General features: G+C 38.2%; 1 protein-coding gene across 1 annotated transcript in view; it reads right to left on the bottom strand.

Annotated features, from left to right (window-relative positions):
• Positions 1-8,505: 8,505 nt before the first annotated feature.
• The window catches only part of CEP128 (centrosomal protein 128), a 465,435-nt gene continuing 447,202 nt past the window's right edge, over positions 8,506-26,738 (bottom strand). Inside the window, exons 24-25 of the mRNA XM_004610293.2 lie at positions 19,326-19,434; positions 8,506-9,547 (exon numbers count right to left, since the gene is read on the bottom strand). Of these exons, the coding sequence (XP_004610350.2) occupies positions 9,420-9,547; positions 19,326-19,434 (237 nt within the window). The 3' untranslated portion in view covers positions 8,506-9,419. The remainder of the gene's footprint in view (positions 9,548-19,325; positions 19,435-26,738) is intronic.

Raw genomic sequence — 26,738 nt, 5'->3', positions numbered from 1 at the left:
ATGGTGCTATAGCCCACAGGTGCCAGACGCCACTGGTTGGGGACCAGGCTCTGAAGGCTACCCTTTAAAAAATTATTGGACAGGAGGATATATCTCTTACTCACAGAAAGTGTGATTTGTCCTCAGTGTAATCTAATCAGAAGGTTGATGTGCAGTTAAAAATTTTTAAAATGAGCAATGACCACTACTGTTAATTTGGAACAGTCCCGCTCACCCCACAAAAGATTTCTCCAATGGAAAAAATGGGAAACTCTTTCCACAGTACACACTGGCTTTATTGGCTGTGGTCTCAGTTCAAGCACAGAGTGAACCTTGGCCAGCAGCATGAGGTCTCTGCAGCCTGCAGCTGTTGGGAGGCGGCTGCTCTGCCAGTGACTCTGGGCAGGAAGTGCCTCATTAGAATTGATGCATCTATTTTATTCGGTCCAAATTTCTTTTTTTTTAAAAAGGCAAACATCTCTAGGCTGCTCCAACCTTCGTTTAACTACTGGACCTCCCCAAAGCCCTCACGGTAGATGGCCTGGTGGCTCTAGCTGCCTGACTTCTGAATAGGGACGGCCTGGGAAGGATGAGAAGTTTACAAAATGCTGAGCCGTGAATCACGCCTGTATCTTCGCACCCAGTGGGCCTAGCGATAGCATCAAAAATAAACAAACAAACAAACAAAACAGAAATCTAGGATGACAAACATGCAAGGGACCCATCCTAAAAAATATATGAAAGGAGGCCGCCACTCTGCATCCTGACCCAAACCGCTAGCAAACATTTGGTCAAGTACATGCAGGACTCTGGTGACTTTCATCAGAAATATGACTTCACAATGCATGCGGGGTTCAAGAGGAGTTCTTAGAACGCTGCTGTCCTGGACCCTGCATCGGATAAAGGATGGAGTGCTACTCCATCAGTATTTCCTCCCCCACCCCTTTTCTTCTTCTTTCAAATAAACAGTATAAAATGCGTATTGTGGAAGGCAACTCTGCTTCCTCTGTGTTCAAATCGTTTTACAGGACTCTTGCCATCCGTCATTACCTTATCCCGTTAAGTGCTTGGCAACAGTGGACAAACAAAACCTAAACTAGCGGGGCTGGGGCAATAGCCCAGCGGGTAGGGCGTTTGCCTTGCACGCGGCCGACCAGGGTTCGAATCCCACCATCCCATATGGTCCCCTGAGTACCGCCAGGGGTAATTCCTGAGTGCAAAGCCAGGAGTAACCTCTGTGCATCGCCAGGCGTGACCCAAAAAGCAAAAACAAAACAAAACAAAAAAAAACCTAAACTAGCATTACCCCTACCCTAGGGATAACACGGGATATTCAAGTATGATCTGATAATAGCTGATTTCAAGAACTGAAAGGAACATTGAAAGGGAATATTTTAAAAATTTAGACTTTAAATCCTATGTCTAACCTGACACACATCCTGGGAACTGCTCTCTTGATGTTAAGATGAAGAAGGCGATACAGATTGTTAAGAGTCTTGTTTTATCAAGAAGCCATTAACACCTGTTTAAGATACCACTTCACACCATGAGAAAAATAACATGTGTTTTATGCATTCTCACAAACTTTTTTGTGGTTGCTATTATTGTGATATCTTAAAATACATTTACAGGACAAGTCTGACTTTAGTCTACAGCCCACCCCAACCATTGAATATAAAGTAACTTCCAGTGATCCTCGAGAAAATAAATGACTTTGGATTCCAAAGAAATGAAAGTTACTCATAGGGAGAAAATATTTCCAGTTGAGCTGGAAATAAGGAGAGGTATACTTTTGTGTAATTAAAATTTTGTTTTAGTTACCATAATTTACAATTTGAAAAAACTTTCAATGGTGTAGTTTTATGAATATAACATCCCACCCCCGCATGTTTTTTCCTGACCCCAAACCCTTGCCTCAACTCATCTCCCCATTCCTCACATATCACTGTCATGTAAGTTTCATTCTGTTGGGCAGACCTTAGATTCTTTAGTTTCTGGATGTTTGTTGTTCCCTGACCACAGTTCTTTATATATCACATATGCAAGAGATTGTTCTGTATCTGTCCTTTTATTATTTATTTATTTATTTATTTATTTATGCTTTTTGGGTCATACCTGGCTATGCACAGGGGTTACTCCTGGCTCTGCACTCAGGAATCACCCCTTGGAGTGCTCAGGGGACCATATGGGATGCTGGGAATCGAACCCGGGTCGGCCACGTGCAAGGCAAATGCCCTACCCGCTGTGCTATTGCTCCAGCCCGTCCTTTTATTTTTGACCTATTTCATTCAGTATACTATCCCCCCAGCTCCATCCGTGAAGTGACACATTGCATGACTTCCCCTTTTCTTATCGATGAGCACTATTCTATTGTGTCTCTGTACCAGGCTTTCGTCATCCAGTCATCTTGAACATGGGTTTTTCCAGAGTCTGGTTCTGTGAACAGTGCTGCAATGAACATGTAAGTACAAATGTCATTTCTCAATAGTTTTTGAGACCTTGAGGTAGAGGCCCAGAGTAAGATTTTTGAGTCATATGAAATTTGTTTTTTTGAAAAGTGTCAATCCTCTTTCCAAAAAAGATTGAACCATTTGACATTCCCACTAGCACTGAGTCAGAGTTCCTTTGTCCCCACATTCACACCAACTCTAGTTGCTTTCATATTTTGTGACACATGTCAGTCTCACCGGTATGAGATGATATCTCATTATGTTTTTTATTTGCATTTTTTTGATGATTAGTGATGCAGAGTATTTTTTTCATACACCTCTTGACCATCTGTACATCTTCTTTGGGGAAATTTCTGTCCATCTCTTCTCCCCATTTTTAAATATTGTTGTTGCTATTGTTAAGGGTGGTAGGCAAATATTTTCTTCCAGCCTCTGGTGTGTCTTTTTTCCCTTGTTCATTATTTATTTTGCAGTGCAATAGTTTCTTAATTTGATTATTTTTGCTTCTATTGTTTGGTCAATCAAGAGTAAACTATTAGAGATATCTCTAGATTTAATATCATGGATTTTGGTTACGTTTTACTCTATACAATTCATGGAGTTAGGTCTGATATTGAGATCTTTAATCCATTTTGAACTGTTTCCTGTGACACAGGGACCTGAGTTCTTTTTTTTTTTTTTTACACAAATGACAGGTTTTCCCAGCACTATATACTAAAGAGGTTTTCTTGCTTCATTTCATGCTTTTAGCTCAGTTTTCAAGGATTAGCTAAATGTATAACTGAGAATCTATCTCTGGGATCTCAATTCCATCACACATGTTCTAAGATCCTGTCTTTATTCCAGTATCACACTATTTTGATTACCAGGAAGGCAAGGAAGGTTTAATACATGCATGTCAAACAATGTAATATGACATCAATACAAGGAAATCCAAAAAATCCATCATTGCACTGTAGCACTGTCATCCCATTGTTCATCGATTTGCTTGAGCGGGCACCAGTAATGTCTCCACTGAAAGACTTCTTGTTACTGTTTTTGGCATATCAAATATGCCACAGGATACTCTTTCCAGACTCTCTGAGAGGTATGGAGGAATCGAACCCGGGTTGGCCGTGTGCAAGGCAAATGCCTAACCCGCTGTGCTATTGCTCCAGTCCATTCTCCACACCTATTACTATATGGTTTATATATTAATAATGCATTTGACAAGATTAAAAGAGTCAATGCCCATTAAGATTAAAACAAAAACTCTCAGTGAAATAGGGACAGGAGAAACTTTCCTCAATATAGTTGAAACCGCTTACCACAAATCCATAGCTAACATCACACTCGGCAGTGAAAAATTGAAATCCTTCCCTCTAAGTCAGTGACAAGACCAGGTTGCCCACTCTCACCACCATTTTTCAATATAGTATTGGAAGTTCTTGTCATAGCAATCAGACAAGAAATCAAAAATAAGGGCATTAAGATAGGAAGAGAAGGAGTCAAACTATCAGTATTTACAGATGACATGATACTTAAGTTGGAAAAGCCCTAAATATTTCTAGAAACAATAAACTTGTATAAGTAAAGTGGCTGGCTACAAAACAAACAAGCACAGATCATAACATTCCTATATGCAATCAATTTTTATTAAATTAAAAAACCCATTCATTTAATGATTAAAATAAACCCACTTATTAGATTAAAAAAAAAAACCATTCACAGTTGCAGTTCAAAAAAATACCAAGAAAACCCTCACTCATTAAAAGATGTGAAAGAATTTTATAAAAGAAAACTATGGATCATTACTAAAAGAAATAAAGCACAAGTAAATAAAATGTGTTTCCTGCTCATGGGTTGGTAAAATTAACATTGTCAAAACAATTTTCTGGAGCTACACAAATTCAATGAAGTAGCTATAAAAATACCCATAGCAATTTTTTAAAGACACAGACAAACAACTTGAAATCTATTGGAGTAATAAAACCCCTCAAATAACAAAGCAAGTCTAAGAAAATAAAAAAGATAGGGGACTTTTTTCTTCATGCTCTAAATTATATTATAAAAAGATGTGCTATTTTAAAGCACAAGTTTTGGTGGCCAAGCGTTTTGGTTTTTTAAACACCTAAGAGCTCTCGGTTTCTCTAAATGACTGAAAAATACACCTGACTCTCAAGTGAAATTTTTGGAAGAAAAAAAAAAGAAAACTGTAATTTGAAGGAAATCTTGATGCTATAAAAATTAAACTTATCCTTTTAAAAGAAAAAGAAGTATAATTTTAAGAAAATATTAAGTCAATATTTAAAGGAGACTTTCAATTAGTGGCTATAATGGACATATAATTTTATCCTGCTTTCCATGAGAATGAGATATTTTCTTACTTTCAAATTATAACATCTAAATTGTAGGTAGTTTAATATCCACTAATTTTGTTTTAAAATTATTGCTTTCATTCAGAATTTTGACCTCTTATTTCCAGTGAAAAAGTACAGAGATGACCCAGAGCTCCAATATTTGAGGATATTTTTTTAACTTTTATTTTTATCTAAATGTCAGTCAAAATGCTTTAGGAAAGAATAAAAAATGTGAGGATGTCAAGTAGTGAGGATTGATAATAGATCATAGAAGATATCAGGGTATCATTGTCCAGCATCTGCCAGTTTAAGAAAAAGAGCAATCTTTCTAGGAAATAGGAATTGTGCAACTTTAACTCCTTGAAACATTGTAAGATATACCTAAAATTATGGGTGATCGTGTTAGTCACAACCTTTTTTATACTCCTACCTATATGCACAAAGGCTTAAATGGACATGATTTGAAAGGTGGAGTTCATATTTGTATATTGCTTCAATCGACTTCCTCCCCTATGTGTCAAAATCTAGCATTATACAGAGAGCATGGTTGCAAATTTCCACCCACACCTGTCACATGGCTTCATACCACTTGAATCAAGAAATATTATGGTAGGAGATAGCATCTAAACATAAAAGGTATCATATGATTTTAGCCATAATGATAGTCAAAGAAACATTATTTTAAGTCCTTTAACTGATTGGTCCTTTAAATAAAAATACAATTAGGTGCAACAAATTCAACTTAGTCTACCTCTGTTGGGGGTTAGTGGCTGACCTGTTAGAAGCACTGATTGAATGGGGTGTGGTTTGGACTTGATAGGAGAAGTTAGTACAAGGGCAGATGAGGTTAGAATTAGAAGGGCAGGTGAGTTTGACAAGTGCAAAGGAGAGTAGGCGGGTTTACGCTGTTACTAACCAAAAGCAAGGGACACTTCTCTGAAATTTGTATGGCGGCCTTGAAATCATCAGCATCAGCATCTAGAAGGAAGTATTTCTCCAAGTCTTAAATTAGATGTGTCATATTTTGTGCAGAGATGAAACTAAATGGAATCTCTCATGATTTAAATTCCTTTTCTCAAATCGGGATAAGCTGATATGTTTTTATTGCTAAACATTTAAGAATTAAAAAGTTGAAAGACGTAACTATTTTTATATTATACTCTGAGGCATGAAAAGTCTTTATATACAAACTTTCCCAGATTTACTTTCCAGCTTAAGGTTCATGGTTTAGTTTTGGTCCAAGAAAACCAGATGCTTTCGTGAGGACAGCTTCCTTACTTGAAGGCCATGAAAATCACAAAATGTCTGTTTGTTTTTCTTTTAAATTGAGAGAAAATACTTAAGACAGTTTTAGGAGGGGGTATAAGAATGTTGGGAAGGAACTTTCTCAATGATAATTCACATTCTTGGCTATCTTATGATATTAGTTGGGGTTGCATAGCATTAATCATGAGTAAAAATTTTGAGATATGTACACATTCTTTAAAAAGGGTTTGCTCAGGAAATATGCAATCCAATTATATACATAAGAATTTGGTCACATTTAAAACATCTCTTGTTATTTAATTATAATTATTCAAGACATACTAGTGAAAATGTAACAATTACTGTGATTTTAAATATACTTTGAATTCTACTGACTGAGCTACTAAATGAAAAATGTGTTGAACACAGATGAGAGGAAAAAACTGAAGAAAAATAGAATTTAATTGTTTCCTTAGCTAAATATGTGAACACTTTATCCATGTAAACTTTAAATTAGATGTTTTATGTGTACCCCTTTGTTAAGCTATGGATTTTTATCTCTATAAAATGTAGTAACTATAAAAATAAGAGGAAGCTGGTGGTTCTGGAAAACTGGATGCACAAGATGTTATATAACCAACTGGTTTCCAACCTTCAAATCAGACACTAGTCAAGGAAATAATAATGACCTTAGCCAGTGGGAAAAACATCAAGCCAGATTTCTCCCAGCTGTGTTTCTCCCCTCTGTGGCCTTCAGTAACTTTAATGGAAGTTTAGTGTGTTTAGGGATAAAGATGGCCAGAAGAATCAAAATTATTAAACCAAAAAGGTCAGTCTTCAAATTAAGGCTTGGACGAGGTTCACTGCAAGAAAAAGTGTGTGCTTTCCAATATCCCTTTGCTACAAGCAATATGGCTGACCAGCCACAACTCAGATGGGATTGATGTCACATGTTATCCTGCCAAAAGAGTAGAGAAAAAACAGTTGCTGGCTTTGGACTGCACAAGTCAAATGTTAGTGTTTTCTTAGCATTAGTTTTGATCTCCAACTTACGCGTGTGATGACTGTAAGAGATAGGTATAATCCTCAGAGGAGACAGGTCCCTGGATGTAAGTCCTTATAAACAGAAGGCCAAGAAATTTCACAAAATTATTGCTCTCTCGCACACACAAACACAAAGCTGACATTGTCCCTGAAGCTCCTGTTTGAGTTATATTTTAGGTCAAACCCCTTCAGTCATCCAGTAGTAGCATTGAGCCTTTGATAATAGAAAATAAGGAATTGCTCTTTTTTTTTTTTCAGGTCATAACAGTTTCTTCATAGATCCATTTTCCATTTCATTGTAAAATGATCAGCCAATATGTTTTGAAAGATTTTAAAGGTAAATAATAATATGAGTTACCCTAAACATTTGGGTCCGACTAGTCTGATGTAATCCTTCTCTTCTTTTCTTTTAATGACCAAGGATGTGCCAACAATGGCTTCCTTTTAAACAGAATGTACTGTATGAAGTTCTACTAATACATTAAGGGGAAACCTATTTAATCTTAACTACAAGATTTAAATAAAACCTGCTAATTCCTCCTCTTATTTATCTCTTCATTCAGTCTTTCATATCCAAGAAAATATTCTGGAATTAAGACATAAGTAAAGATATATAATGTATCAACTTTTTTTGGCTTTTTGGGTCACATCTGATGATGCACAGGGGTCACTCCTGGCTCTGCACTCAGGAATTACCCCTGGTGGTGCTCAGGGGACCATTTGGGATGCTGGGAATCGAACCTGGGTGGGCCACGTGCAAGGCAAACGCCCTACCCGCTATGCTATCGCTCCAACCCCTAATGTCTCAATTCTTGAAATAGAGTGAAAAGGGGATGTAAAACACAAGGATTATGAGTGCCACAGAAAGAGTGACTCTGAGTTAAACTTTCTAATGCTCATTAGCATTTCAGCACCTTGAAACTGATGTTAAATAAAGTAATCTTTAATATTGTTTAATCGAGAACTATTTCAGATAACCCACACATATCATCACCTTTACATATGTTTCTAATTCCCAAAGAACTTGGCAAGTTGACGCCACCAGTGACTCACAATTAAATGTGGTTTAATAAACACAGATTGGAGCACCAGAGTTAACATATTAACGTGGATATCTGGTTTTATGCATTTTCCCTCTAGCATGATGACTAGCCTAGGGTGGGAACTCAAAATGTTCCTTGAAATGAATAAGTGATAAAAATACACAATTCCTAGATGCTATATAGATTGTATTAATTTCTAAAATGAAAACACCACTGTCTTCTTGGTAACCATTTCTTCTAAGTTCATGGAAGGATAGTGTCCATTTTTTTCTGTAAAATCAAGTATGGGAAGTTAAGGAAAGAGAAGACAGTGGCAACAGAAGCATCTATATGAAATAGGAGAGATCCAACAAGTATGTCAACAAACACAAAATAAAACACACATTACGAAGGCATTGCTTTATTATCTTTGTCTCTGCCCAGAGTCAGATTCAGTTTCTGGATGTTTCTATTTTCTAGCACTTAGTACATATTTTTCTTCACAAGTTGATCAGCATAAAAGTAGATGAGTTCTTAAAAAATACTTTGATGCTGAGAAAATCTGTGGTGTTGAAAATAAATAACAAATCAGATAAGAACTCCTGGAGGGCAAATCTTACGGACACAAGAGTTTAGTTCTGTGACTTTGGTCAGAAGGAACAACCCAAGATATGACTAAAGCGATCACAGGGAGATATTTGGCCACATACACATACACACACAAAATCCAACAAATAAATAAATTGTGCTATAGATTTTATAGTGCTTTGCATATCATTTGTAAGTTCTTTATGGTATTCCAATGGATGATGGAAAATGGACTGCTGAGATGATGCATGGTAACAATCCAGAGCATTTATGAAGTGGACTGTCTTGTATCATATATGCATATCTCCATGACATGTTACAACACATGAAAATTTATTAGGGAGAAAGCATTTGAAACATCAGTTTATATAAAAGCTCCCTGAATCAAAAATGCTGGCCATTTCTGCTTCAAGGGAACTCTTTTCTCCTCCTTTTTAATCCAGTAATTTTTGAGCAATTTCAATTAGAAATTCAAATTTTGGTTGTATAAATCTGACCAGAAAAAAAGGAAAATACAAAGTGAAAAATATTACCACTCTGAAAGAATAGTTGTCAATACATTAGATGCTTATCATTTAGGAGCTGGTGTCATTTGGATTGATTTAACTTATACGACTCACGAGGACCAAATGCACTGTTATCTTAGTGAGTTTTCTTCTTGTTGCTGATGAACCGAAGCTGCAGATCTACCGACTAACTGCAGCAAGGGTAGAGCTGTTGTTATTGGTAAAATTCTCAGGTAAGGGAACAAATTACATTTTCCTTTTTTCATTCTTAAAGTCTTCCTTTTTGGATTGCGAACTTGCTCCATCCATCGGCAAATGTATAGCATCTTCCTTGATTGAGGGTGGATCAGGATAAACAGTTCTTTGAGTAAACGCTGATATGGCAAGAGAAAAGAGAAAAATAAAAGTAGATGAATACAGTCTCCAGACTGATCATAAAATTTTAAATTGTTGTTTTTGATGGTTTCCCATGAACTTTACACAGACTAAAGGCCTTTAATGTAGGAATAAAATAATATTTCTGTATTTAAGAAATACATTCATATAACTATTTTTTCTTTGAAGAGTACTGAGAGTGAGAGAAAGGAGTGTGTGGTTAATATATAATTACATAAAGTCCACAAGAAACATGAGAGGGAGAAATCTAATGGGTCCTTTTTCTTCCTTCCTTCCTTCCTTCCTTCCTTCCTTCCTTCCTTCCTTCCTTCCTTCCTTCCTTCCTTCCTTCCTTCCTCCCTCCCTCCCTCCCTCCCTCCCTCCCTTCCTCCCTCCCTCCCTCCCTCCCTTCACCTCCCTCCCTCCCTCCCTTTGCCTGCCTTCCTTCCTTCCTTCCTTCCTTCCTTCCTTCCTTCCTTCCTTCCTTCCTTCCTTCCTTCCTTCCTTCCTTCCTTCCTTCCTTCCTTCCTTTCCTTCCTTTCTTTTCTTTCTTCCTTTTTTCCCTTAACAATTCTGTTCATAAAATACAAAAGGAAACTAAGACAAGATTGGGAATCTAAATTTACTCTCTATCTACCCCCTCTCTAATCTCTTCTGAGCTGAATGCTTATATACAGTTGTATATAAGTTGTATATGTCTGTGTAAGTCTTCCTGCCTAATTTCCTTTTCTTAAATTAATTTATTGAATCACTATGAATTACAAGCTACAAAGTTATCCATAATTAAGTTATTCATAATTAAGGGGTGCAACAATTGAGCACCAATCCCTTCACTAGTACCCCTCTTTTCTCCACCAATGTCCTGTTTCCCTCTTGTCTCCCAGTCTCCCTCAATTGCAGACATTTTTTGTCTCTTTTTTCTATCCTTTTAGGCCATCCAGTTAACAACAGTGTTATTGATCATGTATATCATTTTACCTCTTTTCAGAACCCAGAGAGACAACTTCCTTCTATCCTCATCGTAGGGGTCCCTTCCCTGAACTATTCCCACCTCCCTCCACAGTGGCAAGCTTCCTACTAAGGATCCGTTCTCCTTCCTGCTTAGTTTCTAATTCATTTCAGAAATGATATTGAGTTCTTCGCTCGCAGTGGGGTTACATCCCAATAAAACCATCAGAAAAAAAAAGATACTGTAATTCTAAAATGTATTTCATATACTTAACCCACCAAATGTCACTGCTCAGTCTAGCCTGTCTTGTTTGTTTTTAAAGTTTGTCTTTTTTGGTCACACCCAGGGGTGCTCAGGGGTTATTCCAGCTCAGTTCCACACTCTGAGGTTGCTGTGGTTAGGCTCAGGGGGTTCCTCCTGCAGGTAAAGCAACACTCCAGCCCTGGGAGCCAGCTGCCTCCCAATGCCTTGCCTTGCCCATCTTAAATGTTCTCAGAACACTTCCATTAGTTTACAGTTAGGGAGACTCATCTAACACAAAGTGTCTTTTAAAGAAAGAGTTAAGTATCTCATTGAACTTGTATTGAATGTTGTCTAGAAAGTGAAAGTATTGAATGTTGTCTAGAAAGTGAATATCTCTGGTAGCTTACCCTCAAGATCTGGGTTGATTGGAGACTGTTAATGCCCCCATAGGGATAGAATATGATAAATGTGAGAAAGAGGGAGAGGGAAAGACAGAGAGAGACAGACAGACACAGATACAGAGAGACACAGAGAGCGACAAAGAGAGACAGAGACAGAGAGATAGAGAAACACAGAGACACAGAGAAAGGGAGAGAGAGATTCTAGAGGGACAGATCCGATTGTTTTCATCTACCTGACTTCTTTTATTTTTTTCATTTTTGGGTCACACCCGGCAATGCACAGGGATTACTCCTGGATCTGCATTTAGGAATTACCCCTGGCGGTGCTCAGGGGACCGTATGGGATGCTGGGAATTGAATCTGGGTCGGCTGCGTACAAGGAAAATGCCTTACCTGCTGTGCTATAGCTCCAGCCCCTCTATATGACTCAAACCTTTATGGCTTCCTTCCTTCCTTCCTTCCTTCCTTCCTTCCTTCCTTCCTTCCTTCCTTCCTTCCTTCCTTCCTTCCTTCCTTCCTTCCTTCCTCCCTCCCTCCCTCCCTCCCTCCCTCCCTCCCTCCCTCCCTCCCTCCCTCCCTCCTTCCTTCCTTCCTTCCTTCCTTCCTTCCTTCCTTCCTTCCTTCCTTCCTTCCTTCCATCCCTCCTTCCCTCCCTTCTCGCTTTCTCTCTTCCTTCCTTCCTTCCTTCCTTCCTTCCTTCCTTCCTTCCTTCCTTCCTTCCTTCCTTCCTTCCTTCCTTCCTTCCTTCCATCCCTCCTTCCCTCCCTTCTCGCTTTCTCTCTCTCTTTCTTTCTTTCTTTCTTTCTTTCTTTCTTTCTTTCTTTCTTTCTTTCTTTCTTTCTTTCTTTCTTTCTTTCTTTCTTTCTTTCTTTCTTCCTTTCTTCCTTCCTTTCTTTCTTTCTTTCTTTCTTTCTTTCTTTCTTTCTTTCTTTCTTTCTTTCTTTCTTTCTTTCTTTCTTTCTTTCTCTCTCTCTCTTCCTTCCTTTCTTCTTTCTCTTTCTTCTTTCTTTCTTTCTTTCTTCTTTCTTTCTTTCTTTCTTTCTTTCTTTCTTTCTTTCTTTCTTTCTTTCTTTCTTTCTTTCTTTCTTTCTTTCTTTCTTTCTTTCTTTCTTTCTTTCTTTCTTTCTTAGTTCATGGAAGAGTGGGTCTGATGATCTTATTTCCCAAAGTCATTACTGATTGAGGCTTATTATTCCTGTATCAGAACTTTCCAAGGCAGGCCTCCTCCTGGTCATTCCTGGAAGGGTCTGGGGGCACCATATGTGGCACAGGTGATCGAACCCGAGTTGGCCAAGTGCAGCACAAGCACCCTACCCACCGTACTATCTTTCCAGCCCCTCTACCACCCTTAATTTAAACTCAGGTGGTTCTTGCCTTGTCTAGCTCAGGGGTACCCTCCTCAGAAAGCACCTCCTGCTCTCCACTCAGAGCAGTGCTGTGACAGCTACCTTCTCAGTCTCATTTACTACTGCATCTTCCAGAGCCAGAGCCTTGAGCATAACATATTAAATATTGCTTAAAAATGTAAAGACACATGTTTTTTTTTACCTTTTGAGAGATCGACAATTGGGGGTTTTCTAGTGACTTGCCAGAGAGCATTTGGAGAGCACTTTGACAAATTATAATAATGAAAGAGTCAAGTATTAAAAAAGTAACTGGCATCTAGCTGATCATGGAAAAACACTGTTAAAAAATCTGTTTCTCTCTCCTTCCTCTCTCTCTCTCTCACACACACAACACAACTGCAATCAAATACAATAAAGCTATAGAGAGACAGAAAAGCTGCACTTTCATGTAATAAACACAACCTTTAATGGACAAGACACTATTTTCTTAACCTTATCAGTACCTGCAATGTTTTTATTGCCATGGATCTCTGGCATTTTGTTCTACAAATATGAGAAAAGGCTACATGTAAGTAAGATTTAGTTATTTGAATGGATCCTGAAACACAACCTTGAAGTGAGAAGAGTGGACTATTATTTGGGGGGATAAACTATTTTATATTCAAGAAACTTAAAACTCTCACTAAAGGCAATACCTCAAAACTCCCCTCTCTCTAGCAATGTAAACGAGGGTGAGGAAGTGAATGAAATAGAGTTCTTTTTAGCAAATTTTACTGATGTGCTTTTCTAGAACTATCAAGTTCAATTAATATGTAAGATTTACTTCCAATTCCTATAATAACCCCCATATCACATTTGCTCATAAAAAAATAATAGCTCTCTCTCTGATGCTCCTCTACCCACCTTTCTATCAGTGACCTATCTTCATAAACATTGCCATGGTTTTATAACTGGAGGGCATTCTGAATCTTCACTTTATTTTAGAAGTTAGTTTAGAGACATTAACTGCACAAATATTAACTATTTTAATCTCAGGGGTCTTGAGAATTCAAACAGTCATTAGATGACTACAGAGCTCACTCAAATCCTGTCCAGTTCTGGCCCCAGCAGTCAAGGCTCTGTGTTGGATTGGTGCTCTTTAGCATAAAAGGGGCTATACATGAGACTAGTAGTCAGTCAATACTTACAAAAGTCAAAACAAGAGTCTCAAAAGCTGGCATTATGAGTTTCTCTTACTAAGACCCCACTGTCTACAGGCTTAAGGTAATGGAATCCAAGTCTTCTAAAAAGAGTGTCCTGAATCACGGCCATAACTTCTAGCCAGCCAGGATAAATTTGGTAGTAATCATGGCTCTAAATAATGGATTGCTGTGTTCTTATTTCCAATGGTAATATAAACTTACAATTTATACATTTCTTTCCTCCTTCCTGGCAGAAGGAATCTACCTTTTCTTGAATTGACCTGAACTACACAAAGCTGACATAAATTACTACTTAAAATAAACTTTCATTAATGTGGGTTCATTTCGGAGACCACAAATTATGCAGTCTTTTCCAATTTCCTTTGTTTTTTTCCATGGCCAGTGATTTGACGCTTTAGTTTGATCACAGCTTGACAGGGTACCCAAGTCAGCAGAATGGATGCCTTAGTGCCTACAGCATAGACAAAAGGACCTCATCCCAGTACAAATTTAAACTTGAGCAAGAAGGAGCTTACTTACTGCGCAGGAGGCTGGACTCAGGTCTGACCAACGCCTACCGTTATCTACTCAAAACTTCACACGGTTCTAAACTGCTCTAAACCCTAAACCCCAATGTTCAGGTTTCATTCAGAGATGAACAAGAAAATGGAACACTTGCTCGGGATACATAACTGTATGGGTTTTCTTAGTCTTGTCCTTCATTTTTATAAGAACCCCTTTTAGCCAGAGTTTACACACACGTATCAAATAATACCAGAGGAAGACAGGAGGCTCCTGGTCGGGCCCTTCCAATCTCACAATCCTCGTCCCAGGAGTCTACCATAATGTACTCTTTTAGCTTTATTTTCTGCGCTTCAATTTTCATTGGGCAAAAAAAAAAGCTTCAAAATTGCTATTTTCTGACATCATTTTTAGACTATGCACAGTCCTGTCTTCATGCTGTGCTTCCAACATAGTCACATTTGAATTTCTAGTTACATCACCGATGTTTATAGTAATATCTCTATAAATATGTCTCACCAAAATAAATGACAATGTTTCTTTTCTTATTTATATTTTCCTCTGGTGTTATTGACTCCTGTTATTTCTGTCTAATATGGTGTTTGCTCCTTTTCTATGACCATCCTCAATTATTTCTCAAAGCTCAAGTAGACCTGTTTTGTCTCAAATAGCAATTGTTTTCTATGTGTTCAACTAAATAAGAGAAATCAGATTTGGAGAGGGTTTGTGGTTGTTGTTGTTGTTGGTGGTATCTAAAAATCTGCCTGGTGGAAATTTGTTTTCTTTCAATATGACAGAATTGAAAAATAGGGGCTAGATTAAAACAGCTCAATCTAGCAAGCAGCTAGGAAAGTGAATAAAAACAAGATCCACACAGGATACATCTTCAGAAAATTCACTGACATTAAAGAGAAGATCTGAATAGCTCCTAAGGCTAGAGGTGGGTGGTAGAAAGTATACGGAAAGTGGAGATTATGTCAAAGGAGAAAGAGTCAAAATAGGACAGGGGACTGGAGAAATAGCTCAAAGTGCCAGAACCCATCTGGCTGACATGCAGAGACCCTAGGGATGATTTGCTGGCACTACTCCTCGTGGCTCACCTGGCCCTACAACTGCTGGATCCAAGGCATGCACTGTACTGCACACGTATCTGGTCCAAGTTTCATCAGAAATGGCTTTTAGGGGCTGGAGAGATAGCACAGCGGGTAGGGCGTTTGCCTTGCACGCGGCCGACCCGGGTTCAAATCCCAGCATCCCATATGGTCCCCTGAGCACGGCCAGGGGTAATTCCTGAGTGCAGAGCCAGGAGTAACCCCTGTGCATCGCCGGGTGTGACCCAAAAAGAAAAAAAAAAAAAAGAAATGGCTTTTAAATGCCCAAGAGCACTGTTTGGGAGAATTCCCCTATTCAAATTGGAAAAAGCATTTTTCAATAGCATTTGAATCTTGGAATACAATGGTGCAATGACTTTAGAAGAACAATAGCTGAAGAGATTCTTAATCAATTTCTGGGAACATCTTCGCCAGTGGAAGAACATCTTAATCAGTTTCTGGGAATTCTCAATCAGTTCGCTTTGTTCCCTCACTCCAAGGCTCTCCTTATCAGGAAACTGTCCCTCTGCAACTGATTTTCTAAATATGTCTTTCCTCTTGGATTCTTCCATTCTTTTTCATCCATTTTCGATGTGATTTTTCTCAGCACCGCTTCCATCTTTCTAGTTCATATTTAAAAATTCTATTCCTCTTAGCCCATGTTCCCCTTTAATATCATCTTGTTCTTATTTTTGTTGTTGTTTTGCTTTTGGGATAAAAGCCAAACCAAGCAGTGTTCAGGGCTTATTCCATGCTCTGCTCTTAGCGATCACCCCTGGGGGTATGTGGGGGACCATATGTGGTACCAGGGATAAATCTGAGTTGGCTGCATATAAAGCAAGTGTATTATCCACTGACTTAGCCACTGCATTAGCTCTGCAGTCCCTTTATCATCATCATCATTGTTATTTTCATGGAGGTGAAACTTGTTCTGAATCTCTGAAGACATGAATGATACTCTTTTAAAAGGCATCCGTTTAAGGCTGGAGAAACAGTACAGCAGGTAGAGCACTTGCCTTGCACACAGCCAAACCCTAGTTCGATCCTTGGCATCCCATAAACTGCCCCATGGGACCACCAGGAGTAATTCATGAGCACAAAGCCAGGAGTAACCCCTGAGCATTGCCAGGTGTACCCCCCTCCCCAAATTAAATACATCTGTTCTTTCTATCCCAGCTTTATTAAATCTGGGGGTCCTGATTCCATAAAGTGGTTATATTACGTTTTAAAGTTAGCTTTAAAATAAATTTCTTTAAGATTTATTGTTAGCAAATGTTTAAGTTGAAGGCCCATTTTATATATCTATATACTGGAGAGCATGTAAAAATTGCTCAAGTGTAAGGAAAATTTTTATTAGTGCTGGGAGAGAGTATAGACAGGAAGGCACTTGCCTTACCTGCAGTTGACCTGGGTTCCTTCCTGGTATCTATGGTCCCCTAAGCACTATTAGGAATGATCTCTGATCATAGAGCCAGGAGTAATTAAGTCTTGAGCACCTCTGGGTGCTCTCCCCCCACAAAAAAAAAAAAAGAAAAAGAAAAGAAAAGAAATATTTAGTCTAGCTCGTTATGATCAAATTACTGGAGGGGTCATTTCCTCTTTGCTGATTTTTATATCTCTCCTTTTTAATTTTTAAAGATGAAGGATGCAGCTGGAAAGATGGGACAGCAGGTATTGTGTTTGCCTTGCAAGCTGCTGACTAGGGTTCAATCCTGATATCCCACATGATCCCCTGAGCCCAACAAGGAATAATTCATGAGTGCAGAGCCAGAAGTTTCCCCTGAGCATCACTGGGAGTGGCCCCCAAACAAAAAAAATAAACAAAATAGATATAAGTATGGTGAAATTTTTGTATGCTATAAATATGGAGTGTGTTACTCTAATTCACTTCTGAAATAAGACACTAAGAAAAATGAGTAAAGTAGAAAATTCAAATTTATCAGAAAAGCAATTATTATAAAGTATTCTTGAGACCATGGGAGAAGGTGTGGAAGGAAAGTCATGAGAGAAAAATGTTAATAAGAAGAGGGAGACATAAAATTATGGGATAATAAATTAAATGATTTATTAGCATAGTAAATTAACAAATAATTTGCTTTTCAGGCTAAATATTTCAGTCAGATTTTATAATATGAACTGTAATAAGTATTTTTCATCCAAATCATGCTGTTAGTTTCCTTTTGAACAGATGTATTTATATATAAATGTATGTTTGTCTGTAAGAAATTTATGTTAGAGAACTGACCATAGCTGATAACAAAATGCTACTGATTATATGTTAAATTCTGTCATCAACATCTCTCAAAATATTTTTTAAAATCCCAAAGTTCTTGATGTCCCCCCACCTCTTTAATATCTTTTAACGTCTTTTTTTCTGGAGGGGTCTCACACCCGGTGATGCTCAGGGGTTACTCCTGTCTCTACACTCAGGAATTAGAATTACTTATGGCAGTGCTCAGGGGACTATATGAGATGCTGGGAATCGAACCTGGGTCGGCCAGGTGCAAGACAAACGCCCTACCTGCTGTGCTATTGCTCCAGCCCCCAAATATCTTCTTTTTTGAAGGCACCTCCCTGTACGGAGCTTTCCAAAAGAGCCGCATGAAAGACAGGATGGCAACATTAAGGATTAGTAGAATGAAGACTGCTTTTATTACAGTGTTGTTTATCTCGAGGCTCTAAAATGCTTCAATACGTGGATTACTATGAGATGCCATGTCCTACCTTCCTCCTTCCTGTTTTTGTACACCAAAGAGACTTGAATAATTTTTACATTGATTAGTATAAAACACTAAAAAGCTGTACTATCATATTGAGAGGAACCCTAACTGAGACATGATTCGGACTGAAAGCAGCAGTCAGATTGGAATAGCAGAGGGTTTATGTAGATATATAAAATCACCTGTTCAATAGGCTAAGTATAGGAAAGAGAAAATGCTTAACTTTTCGAATATATTAATCATGATATATTGAAAACCAAATCATTTATAAGAAACCTATAAATATTTATTCAGTGAATCCATGAATATAAATCATCAAAAGTTAGAGTTAAAAATTTTGGAATTGACCTACTTCTTTGAGTCTTATTTTGATATTTTATTTCATAGCAATCTAGCCTTTTTCTAAACGACAAAGCTGTCAAATTCAATATGTTTTATATATCTTTCATAAATTAAAGAGTTAAATGATCATATAATATTTCGGTCTCAATGTCTGAATAAAGATGATATTAGAAAAGCAAAAAAATGCATACATATAACAATCCTATATTAACTGAGTATTTACTATGCAGTAATTACTATGTAGCATGTGGAAGGAAAAGTGGTGAACACAGACGAACTGCTCCAATCATAACTGAGTTTAAGATGAAGATTAGAATTTAGAAGCAAAGCTCAACAGCTAGCTTTATAATTATCCCGAAAGAATAATTTTTAAAATAATTGTAGTGCATTATGGGCTTTACAACAGAAACCATTTAAAATGATAAATCCTAAAGGCTTCTTTTAGAATATTAAACTTGAAACTTGAAGAAAAAGTACAGTAGGAAAGGGAAGAAGGTCTAAATGATAAGGGTATTTTTGGTCAACAGATTTGCATTTTGTTGATGTTGATGACATTTGATCAATAGGTTACAGTGAAGACAAAGGATGAAATCTAGTAATATTTTCCTTATTAGAACAACATTAATGCTTGTGAATAATTCTGTGCAAAAACATTTCTACCTTTTGAAGATTTTAGCTTTGTTATAATAGTATTTATATTCCTTCACCCAGTCATGCATGTTGGTGATTTCCACACTAAAATTAGATGATTATTTTGGTTGATTAATTCAGTTTTTTTCTGGCAAATCCCAGCCAGACCTACTCATGAAAAGATCCTATGTATATTTTCACATTTCCATATTTCATAGTGAAACATATTTCTAGTTTATATGATGAATGTTACTACCGTGTATTGGGCCTTACACTTTCACCTTTCCATGAGTTGCATTTTCTTAAATTTTAAAATCCAATTTCAACCACTGTTCAAAGCTTCATTACTTACAATTCAAGAGTGAAAATTGTGGACTAGACAGGAAGCGGCTGTGACCCTGCCAAGTGGGTGAGTGATCTAAGCCCCGAGTAAGAGAACTTTCTGTAAAGCTTCTGTCAACCTGAAAGAGAGAACATGGCATTTTAGGAACACGTTTATAAAACGTAAGAATCAGGCTTCTTTTAGTGTATTAAAGATCAAATTCAACATATAAGTCATATCATAATACAATTTAATGTCATTCTGTAATGCTTATTGTATTACTTCACTTGTCACTTGTCATCCCATTGATCTTCAATTTGCTCGAGCGGGTGCCAGTAACCTCTCCCTTTGTCCCTGCCGTATGCAGGTGTAGCCCAATGGAATCTGCTCACTCCAGGAACAGGAAGAGACTCAAACTGTTCATTCAGGGTTTTGACAAAGAAGTCTGACTATCTCATAGGTGGGTAGCCACATGTTCTTTTGACACCCGTGGAATCCAGTCAGTAACAGCTCTAGTCCAGCGGTCGTCTCTGAATCACATTACATGTCTGGCCCATCTATGTTTGATGCCTTGGCAAACGAGACAGCGTCCCTGATTCTTTATTGTCAAAGGAGGTCAGAACTCCGGATTTCTTCTCTCACTTGAGTGAGACGTGATACTTCTAGTATAGCTCTTTTGATTCCTCTTTGGGATACCCTAATAGCGTTCTCATCCTGTTTGTGTAGGGCCCAGGTCTCTGAGTCGTAGTTAGTGCAGGAAGAACAGTGGAGTCGAAAAGACATGCCTGGAGCCGGAGTTTCTTAATCCTCTTAACCACTTCTTCGACGCTCTTAAAGGCATTCCATGCTGCTCTCTTTCTCCTGTGCAGTTCTGGTGCCAAGTCGTTCCTCATGTTGAGTTCTTGACCCAGGTACACATAGCTGCTGCATTTGGAGATGTTCGTTCCATTGAGAGCAAATGGAATGTCAGGGACTAGTTTGTTTTTCAAGAACACTGTTTTGCTGAGTTTAGCAGCAGTCCGACCTTTCCACACTCGTGGTTGAAGTCAGTCAGCATTTGTGCCGCTTAGCTAATGTTTGGCGTTATGAGAATGATGTCATCAGCGAAGCAGAGGTGGTGCAGTTGCCGACCGTCTATCTTCACTCCCATTCCTTCCCATTCCAGTCATTCCATGACGTTCTCAAGGGTGGCACTGAAGAGTTTCGGTGAAATATTATCGCCCTGCCGAACCCCTCTCTTTATGTCAATGATCACTTCCTTGTAGAATGGTGAGATCCTGGTGGTGAATCCACAATACAGCTCGAAGAGCATCTTGATGGACTCAGTTTGAACGCCCTGTTTGGCTAGGGCTTTGATGACTGCTTCAGTCTCAATAGAATCAAAGGCCTTCTTCAAATTGATGAACGTTAGACAGAGTGGCATCTTGAACTCTCGCAAAACTTCAATAATCTTGGTCACTGTGTGGATAATCCTTTAGGAACAATTCAGCACAATCGTAATGCTTATTAAAAAAAAAAAAGAAAGAAAAATGTGTTGAGGCCAAGAGATTGTACGGGGGTTGGATTTGATCTTGGTGCCTCATAAGATCTCCTGAGAACCATGAGAAGTGATTCTAGAGTACAAAACCATTCAGGAGTAAGCTCTGAGCATCACCAGGTATAGCCCCCAAACCAAACTGCCCCCTCTCTCTCACACACACATACACACACAAAAAAGTGTGTATGTTTAAAGCATGAAAAAATGAAGGAAATAACCTATGGCTATAATAATGTGACATATTTCTGTCTAGTCATTTTAAAACTTGTGAATAAGATTTGTAAACACTGTTATGAAATTCTGTATTCTTCATTTATTTAGATTAACACTATAAACATTTTCAAAGTTATTATATTATCCTAACCTTTAATTTTGTGTTGCTCATATATTTTCTAGAAGGACACAATGTTTAACTCAGTTGCTACTTTTAGTCTGTAGTTTTTAGTGTTTTAAGCTTATAAATAGCACTATGAGAAATATTTTTAAATATAATGATCTTTTCCATATTTAGAACTATTCCTTATCATAAATTCTTAGGAAGACTACTAAGTCAATAAAGACAATTTGGTGGTTAAAATACTAGCTATATTTAACTATATTGCTTCCCATAATCATTATAACTAATCCTATTAGTCACTTAACAATACTTAATACACAAAAATGAACAGAGAAAAGATCCTTCTTCTCATGAATGGTATGAACGCCCTTCCTAAATTTTAGCTGAAAATGGGAATAACTTCAAATGTCTTTACTTATAGAATAAAAATTGATGTTTTAACACATTTCTCCATGGTAAATGGTCAAATTGTACTTTTTTTCTCATAAAATAAAAACAATTATTTACTATACTTTTTTCTCTCACTCATTTATTCAATAATAATTTATTGTGCACCTACCATGAGCTAATCAAAGAACACATAAAACCCAGTGATGGGCTAGGGATATGAGAACACAGGCGTTTCGGGCAGATACTTTGCATGTACCACATCTGTTTAATTTCTGGAAGCTCATGGTCCCCCAGGCATAACTGGGTACACATTGGGAGAGCCCTGAGCACCAGCAGGAATGGCTGTAGTGGTCCTTGCATAACACAGGGGTAGCCCCTGTGACCCCTGGCATTCCAGGACCTGAGCAACCATGTATCATCTAGTAGCCCAGCTGGCTGATTATCACCAGGACTGCTCTGAGCATTGTTTTGGAGTCCCTCTACAAAGCTGAGAACATAAGAATATAATTTGGGCTTGAAGAAAATAGAACCACTAAATAATGATGGAAAAGCAACATAATAAAAATATAATAAGAACTAGAAAATGAAATACTACATTTAGACTTGAGGTATTAAATCCCTCTGGGAGATAGCCTTGAAGCCATGTTGGAAAGCTAAATAAGAATTAAAAAATGAATCAAATAAAAATTTATGGATTGATGGGAAGAGGGAGTTTAAATGGGAATAATTTTAAGGAATTTGTTTTGCAGGAATTATAATTTGATAGCACAGTGGGTTGGGTGTTTGCTTGCACATGGCCGACCTGAGTTTGATTCCTCCACCCTCTTGGAGAGCCTGGCAAGCTATTGAGAGTGTCCCACCCTCATGACAGAGCCTGGCAAGCTCCCCGTGGCAAATTCAATATGCCAAAATCAGTAACAACAAGTCTCACTATGGAGACGTTACTGGTGCCCGCTCGAGCAAATCGATGAATAATGGAATGACAGTGCTACAGTGCTATGTCCTACATTTCTGGGAAGGTGATGAAGTGAGAACTGCAGGAACGTGCCATGGCTTAGGCACACTGAGTCTCAAGGAACGGTGACAAGGTGACAATAAGGACCAGGTTACAGGATCCAGTTTCAGAATTTTGTTTTTCTTTAAATGGCCTGGAGTCACAGTTCAGTGGGAAGGGCGTTGGCCTTGCAAGTGGCGTACCTGAATTAGATCTCCAGCACCCTATATGGTCCCAGGGCCCACCAGGAGTGATCCCCGAGTGCAGAGCCACAAGTAAGCCCTGAACATAGTCAGGTGGCACTCAAAAACTTTGAAAAAGAAAGTTTTTTTGTTTCTTTTTAGTACAATCAGAAGGCAATCAAAGGTTTAAACAAAGATATGATATGCTTTAATTTTTATTCTTCAAACATTACTCTAGAGCCTATGTAAAGAAAAGATCAGAGGGCTGCGCGTATTGAAATGGGAATGCTAGTTAAAAGACTGTAATTGAGGCTAACAGGAGAAGAATAGATCAAGAATGTTATCCAGTATTCTTGCTAAGACCGCTGTGAGTGAGGTGGCATAGATTCTAAAAAAAAAATGAAGAAAAAAGCCCCCCGACATACAGTAATGCCTTATGTAATGTTATATTTGATGAAATTTTAATCTGAGTACTAAATGCTGTTTACACATATGTATATATGCAAATATGACATGCCAAATTAAAAAGTTCATAAAAGGTCAACTTATTCTGAGTGAATAGCATGGACATAATTCTCAGATAGTTCAAGATCATTAGGTTTCATATACAGAAAAGGAGATTAAGCATATTTAAGATGAAGACCCTGGGGTGTTTAACCACGTGATTTTGGTTTTCACTAATTATGGGGATTTCTTTTTTTGCTTTTTTTTTGGGGGGGTCACACCCGACAATGCTCAGGGGTTACTCCTGGCTCTGCACTCAGGAATTACCCCTGGTGGTGCTCGGGGGACCAGTGGGATGCTGGGAATTGAACCCGGGTCTGCCGCGTGCAAGGCAAACGCCCTACCTGCTGTGCTATCTCTCCAGCCCCTAATTATGGGGACTTCAAAAGGAACTGCAAGTCAGTTTCCAGATTGTCTCTGAAAAGAAAAGCATATACATTAGGCTCCAAGTATATTCTAAGGGACGGTGTGTTAAGCAGTGCCAACAAGCAGGCATGTCCCTGCTCCGCCACAAGGGCCCAAAGGGGTGCCTCGGCGAAAGGGGACACTGGCGGCTCTAGAAGATCGCCAGAAGTGGGACTCAGAACTCTCCTTCAGAATCTGTGCCAAAACGGGGCCCCTCACCCCCGACATGTACGAGCTGGGGGGAGGGGCGCGGCCACCAGTTAATTTCCCCCTTCATAGTGCACTGGACCCATCTCTCAGTCTCCTTTACTGAACTCTCAGGACGGCAGCCTGGCTACCCCAACCACATTAGGTCATTAGTCCACAAGCCTCGTTCAATCAAAACACCTCCCAAATTCACCACAATAACAAGAATCTGGACCAAAACAATCGAAAAGAACATGTCGCCAAAATCAGTGCTAGAGGTCCCACATAAGTCACACAGGAGCACCAAAGAGGAAGGTTAATATCCTTGAAGGGAGAAGAGAGCACTATTGACCGAGCTCGCCCAGTCTTCCCTAGCCCTGAAAGGGGGACACTGACAGTGCAAGTGCAGGGACCCAGCTCCATACTAACTGCAGCAACACGAGGAAACAGGTCCTCGCCGCGAGGTGTGGATGAAGAAACGAGCTCTGAAGCCTCCAGGGAATGCCCACATACATCAACTCTCTGATGGAGAACTCGGAGATGAAACGGGGAGGATGTTTCATGAGCTCAAAGCTATTGGCAGTTATTTATAGTTTCTTAGTCATCCTTTTAGTGTCCGTATGAGTTCTAGAAATATCTCTTTTTTGGAAAATTGTATGTCTTGTATTTTTCTAATCAAACAAACAAATTTCAAATTCATTGATGCAACTTAAAAAGAAAAAATAGAAACACCTCATTTTTGCAGCCTAAGAGAAAGTGCAGGATGATCTAGAGGTAGCCACCGCAGCTTTCATCCCTGGAAAGCTTTGATCCCAGGAAGCTTTGTTGGATGGAGCCTGCCCGAGAGCCCGCCCGAGAGGTCCCTCACGGCCTGCTGGGGTGGCCTAAGACACTCCCTGGCCACTCCAGGGTGACAGCAGGGCGTTCTCAGGCGCTAGCATTGAACTGCCAGCAGAACAGCTGAGAATCACCAGGAGGGGATCCCGGGCTGTCTACCCACTCCCTCAAACAAACAAAACTCATCCCAGCTTTGATTTCATTCTTATTTTTCCATGACAATTTTACTGATATCCACTCGTAGTCTTTTTGGTTTTTTTTCTTCCTTTTTCTTAATTTAGGTTTAATTTTGTTTCCAGTCCTTTGGGTAGAAACTTGGATTATTGATAAGATATTTATTTTGTAAATACCTTTTTAAAGTTATCAATTTCCCACTATGCACTACTTACTTGAATCCCACACATTTTGATAGACTTTTCATATAACTAAATATTTTCTAATTTTTTCTTTTATTTCTACCTTGATTAGGTTTAGCTGGCTAACAGTGCTGGTCAAGTCTTCTCTCTCTCTCTCTCTCTCTCTCTCTATATATATATATATATATATATATATGTATATATATATATATATTCTTTTTGGGTCACACCTGGCGATGCACAGGGGTTACTCCTGGCTTTGCACTCAGGAACCACCCCTGGCGGTGCTCAGGGGACCATATGGGATGCTGGGAATTGAACCCAGGTCGGTCATGTGCAAGGCAAACACCCTACCCACTGTGCTATCACTCCAGCCCCTCTTCTAAATATTGTTTTTCATCACTTTGTCCTACCAATTATCATGAAAGAAATGCTTAAATATTTAATTATAATTATGCACTTTTCCTTTTTTTCCTGATAATTCTATTACTTTTTGGTTTATATATTTCATACTATGTTTTATAGGTACATGTAATTTAGAACTATTTTCTTCCCATTTAAAATTATTGAATTTCTTATACATATTTCTTTTTATTCTGGAGAGAAAACACATTTTAACTTGAATATGTCTCTAAGTCCCAACATTTTACAATTCATCAAAAGTCTGTCAGACTATTTCTCATTACTAGAAACGTAACTAGTGACACAAATGCTAAAAGATCACTCATCCTAAAATATTCCATAGTCCTTTAAAGAATCAACATAAAAGAATATATAGGAAAAAAATCCTTCAAGTTTAATAAATCTATATTTTTACATAACTGCATCTTGCAAGGTGACCACAAGATGAGTTTTTTCTAATTCTCACTTTTCTTTAATAAATAATTTAGCATTAAAAACTGCTAGTTTCAAAAGGAAGATTTTTATAATGTTAGCATATTAACTTTTACTTTTCACCAATTCTTACATTGTTAGCACAATTTTTTTTTCTGAGGAGTGGGGCATACCTAGCAGTGCTCAGGGCTTCTTCCTGACAGTGCTCAGGAATCATTCCTGGAGAAGTCAGGGGGACATAAGGGGTGCTGAGAATCAAATCCGGGTCAGCGGTAAGGTAAGCATGCTACCTGCTGTCTCTGCAACCCGTTACACAATTTATTTTTATTGCTGTCTTAAGTTGTAACAAGACAGTTAACTAGAATTCCCTGCAAAAATTCCACTGGGTAAAGAAGAGACTTGCATTTTCTAATATTTTCCCTGGTTTTTCTTCTACTTCTCTTTCATAACCCACACTATAATTAGTTTCTTAAAAGCTGTTCCAACCTGACTAAATCTCTTTGCTAAACTGATCTCTAATGATTAATATTTAATGATGCCTACCAAGTATTTTTCTCTCAGGAGTGTTATAAGTCCAAAGTTTGCAAGACAAATGATACATTTAATTTTTGAAAATTTTAATTTGTCTAACCCTTTCCCTGGAGAGAAGGAAAAAAATCACTTTTCTGTTTCTGAATCTGGGATAGAAATATTTTCTTGAACTTATCTTTAGCCTAACAATGTACCACCCTATCTCTTCTCTAATCTTAATTCCAAATACTTCATTGGTGCTTGAAAAAAGCTTAACCTCTTCCACAGATAACTATTCTTTGCAAGATATATATATGGACAAATAGTTTCCTTAAAGTCTAACTTCCATAGCTCAATCTGTAAAGGCTATT

This window comes from Sorex araneus, chromosome 3, assembly GCF_027595985.1.
Source record: "Sorex araneus isolate mSorAra2 chromosome 3, mSorAra2.pri, whole genome shotgun sequence".
Classification (NCBI taxonomy): Eukaryota; Metazoa; Chordata; class Mammalia; order Eulipotyphla; family Soricidae; genus Sorex; species Sorex araneus.
Note: the sequence above shows the minus strand (reverse complement) of the source record. Positions and strands in the feature narration are given on the sequence as shown.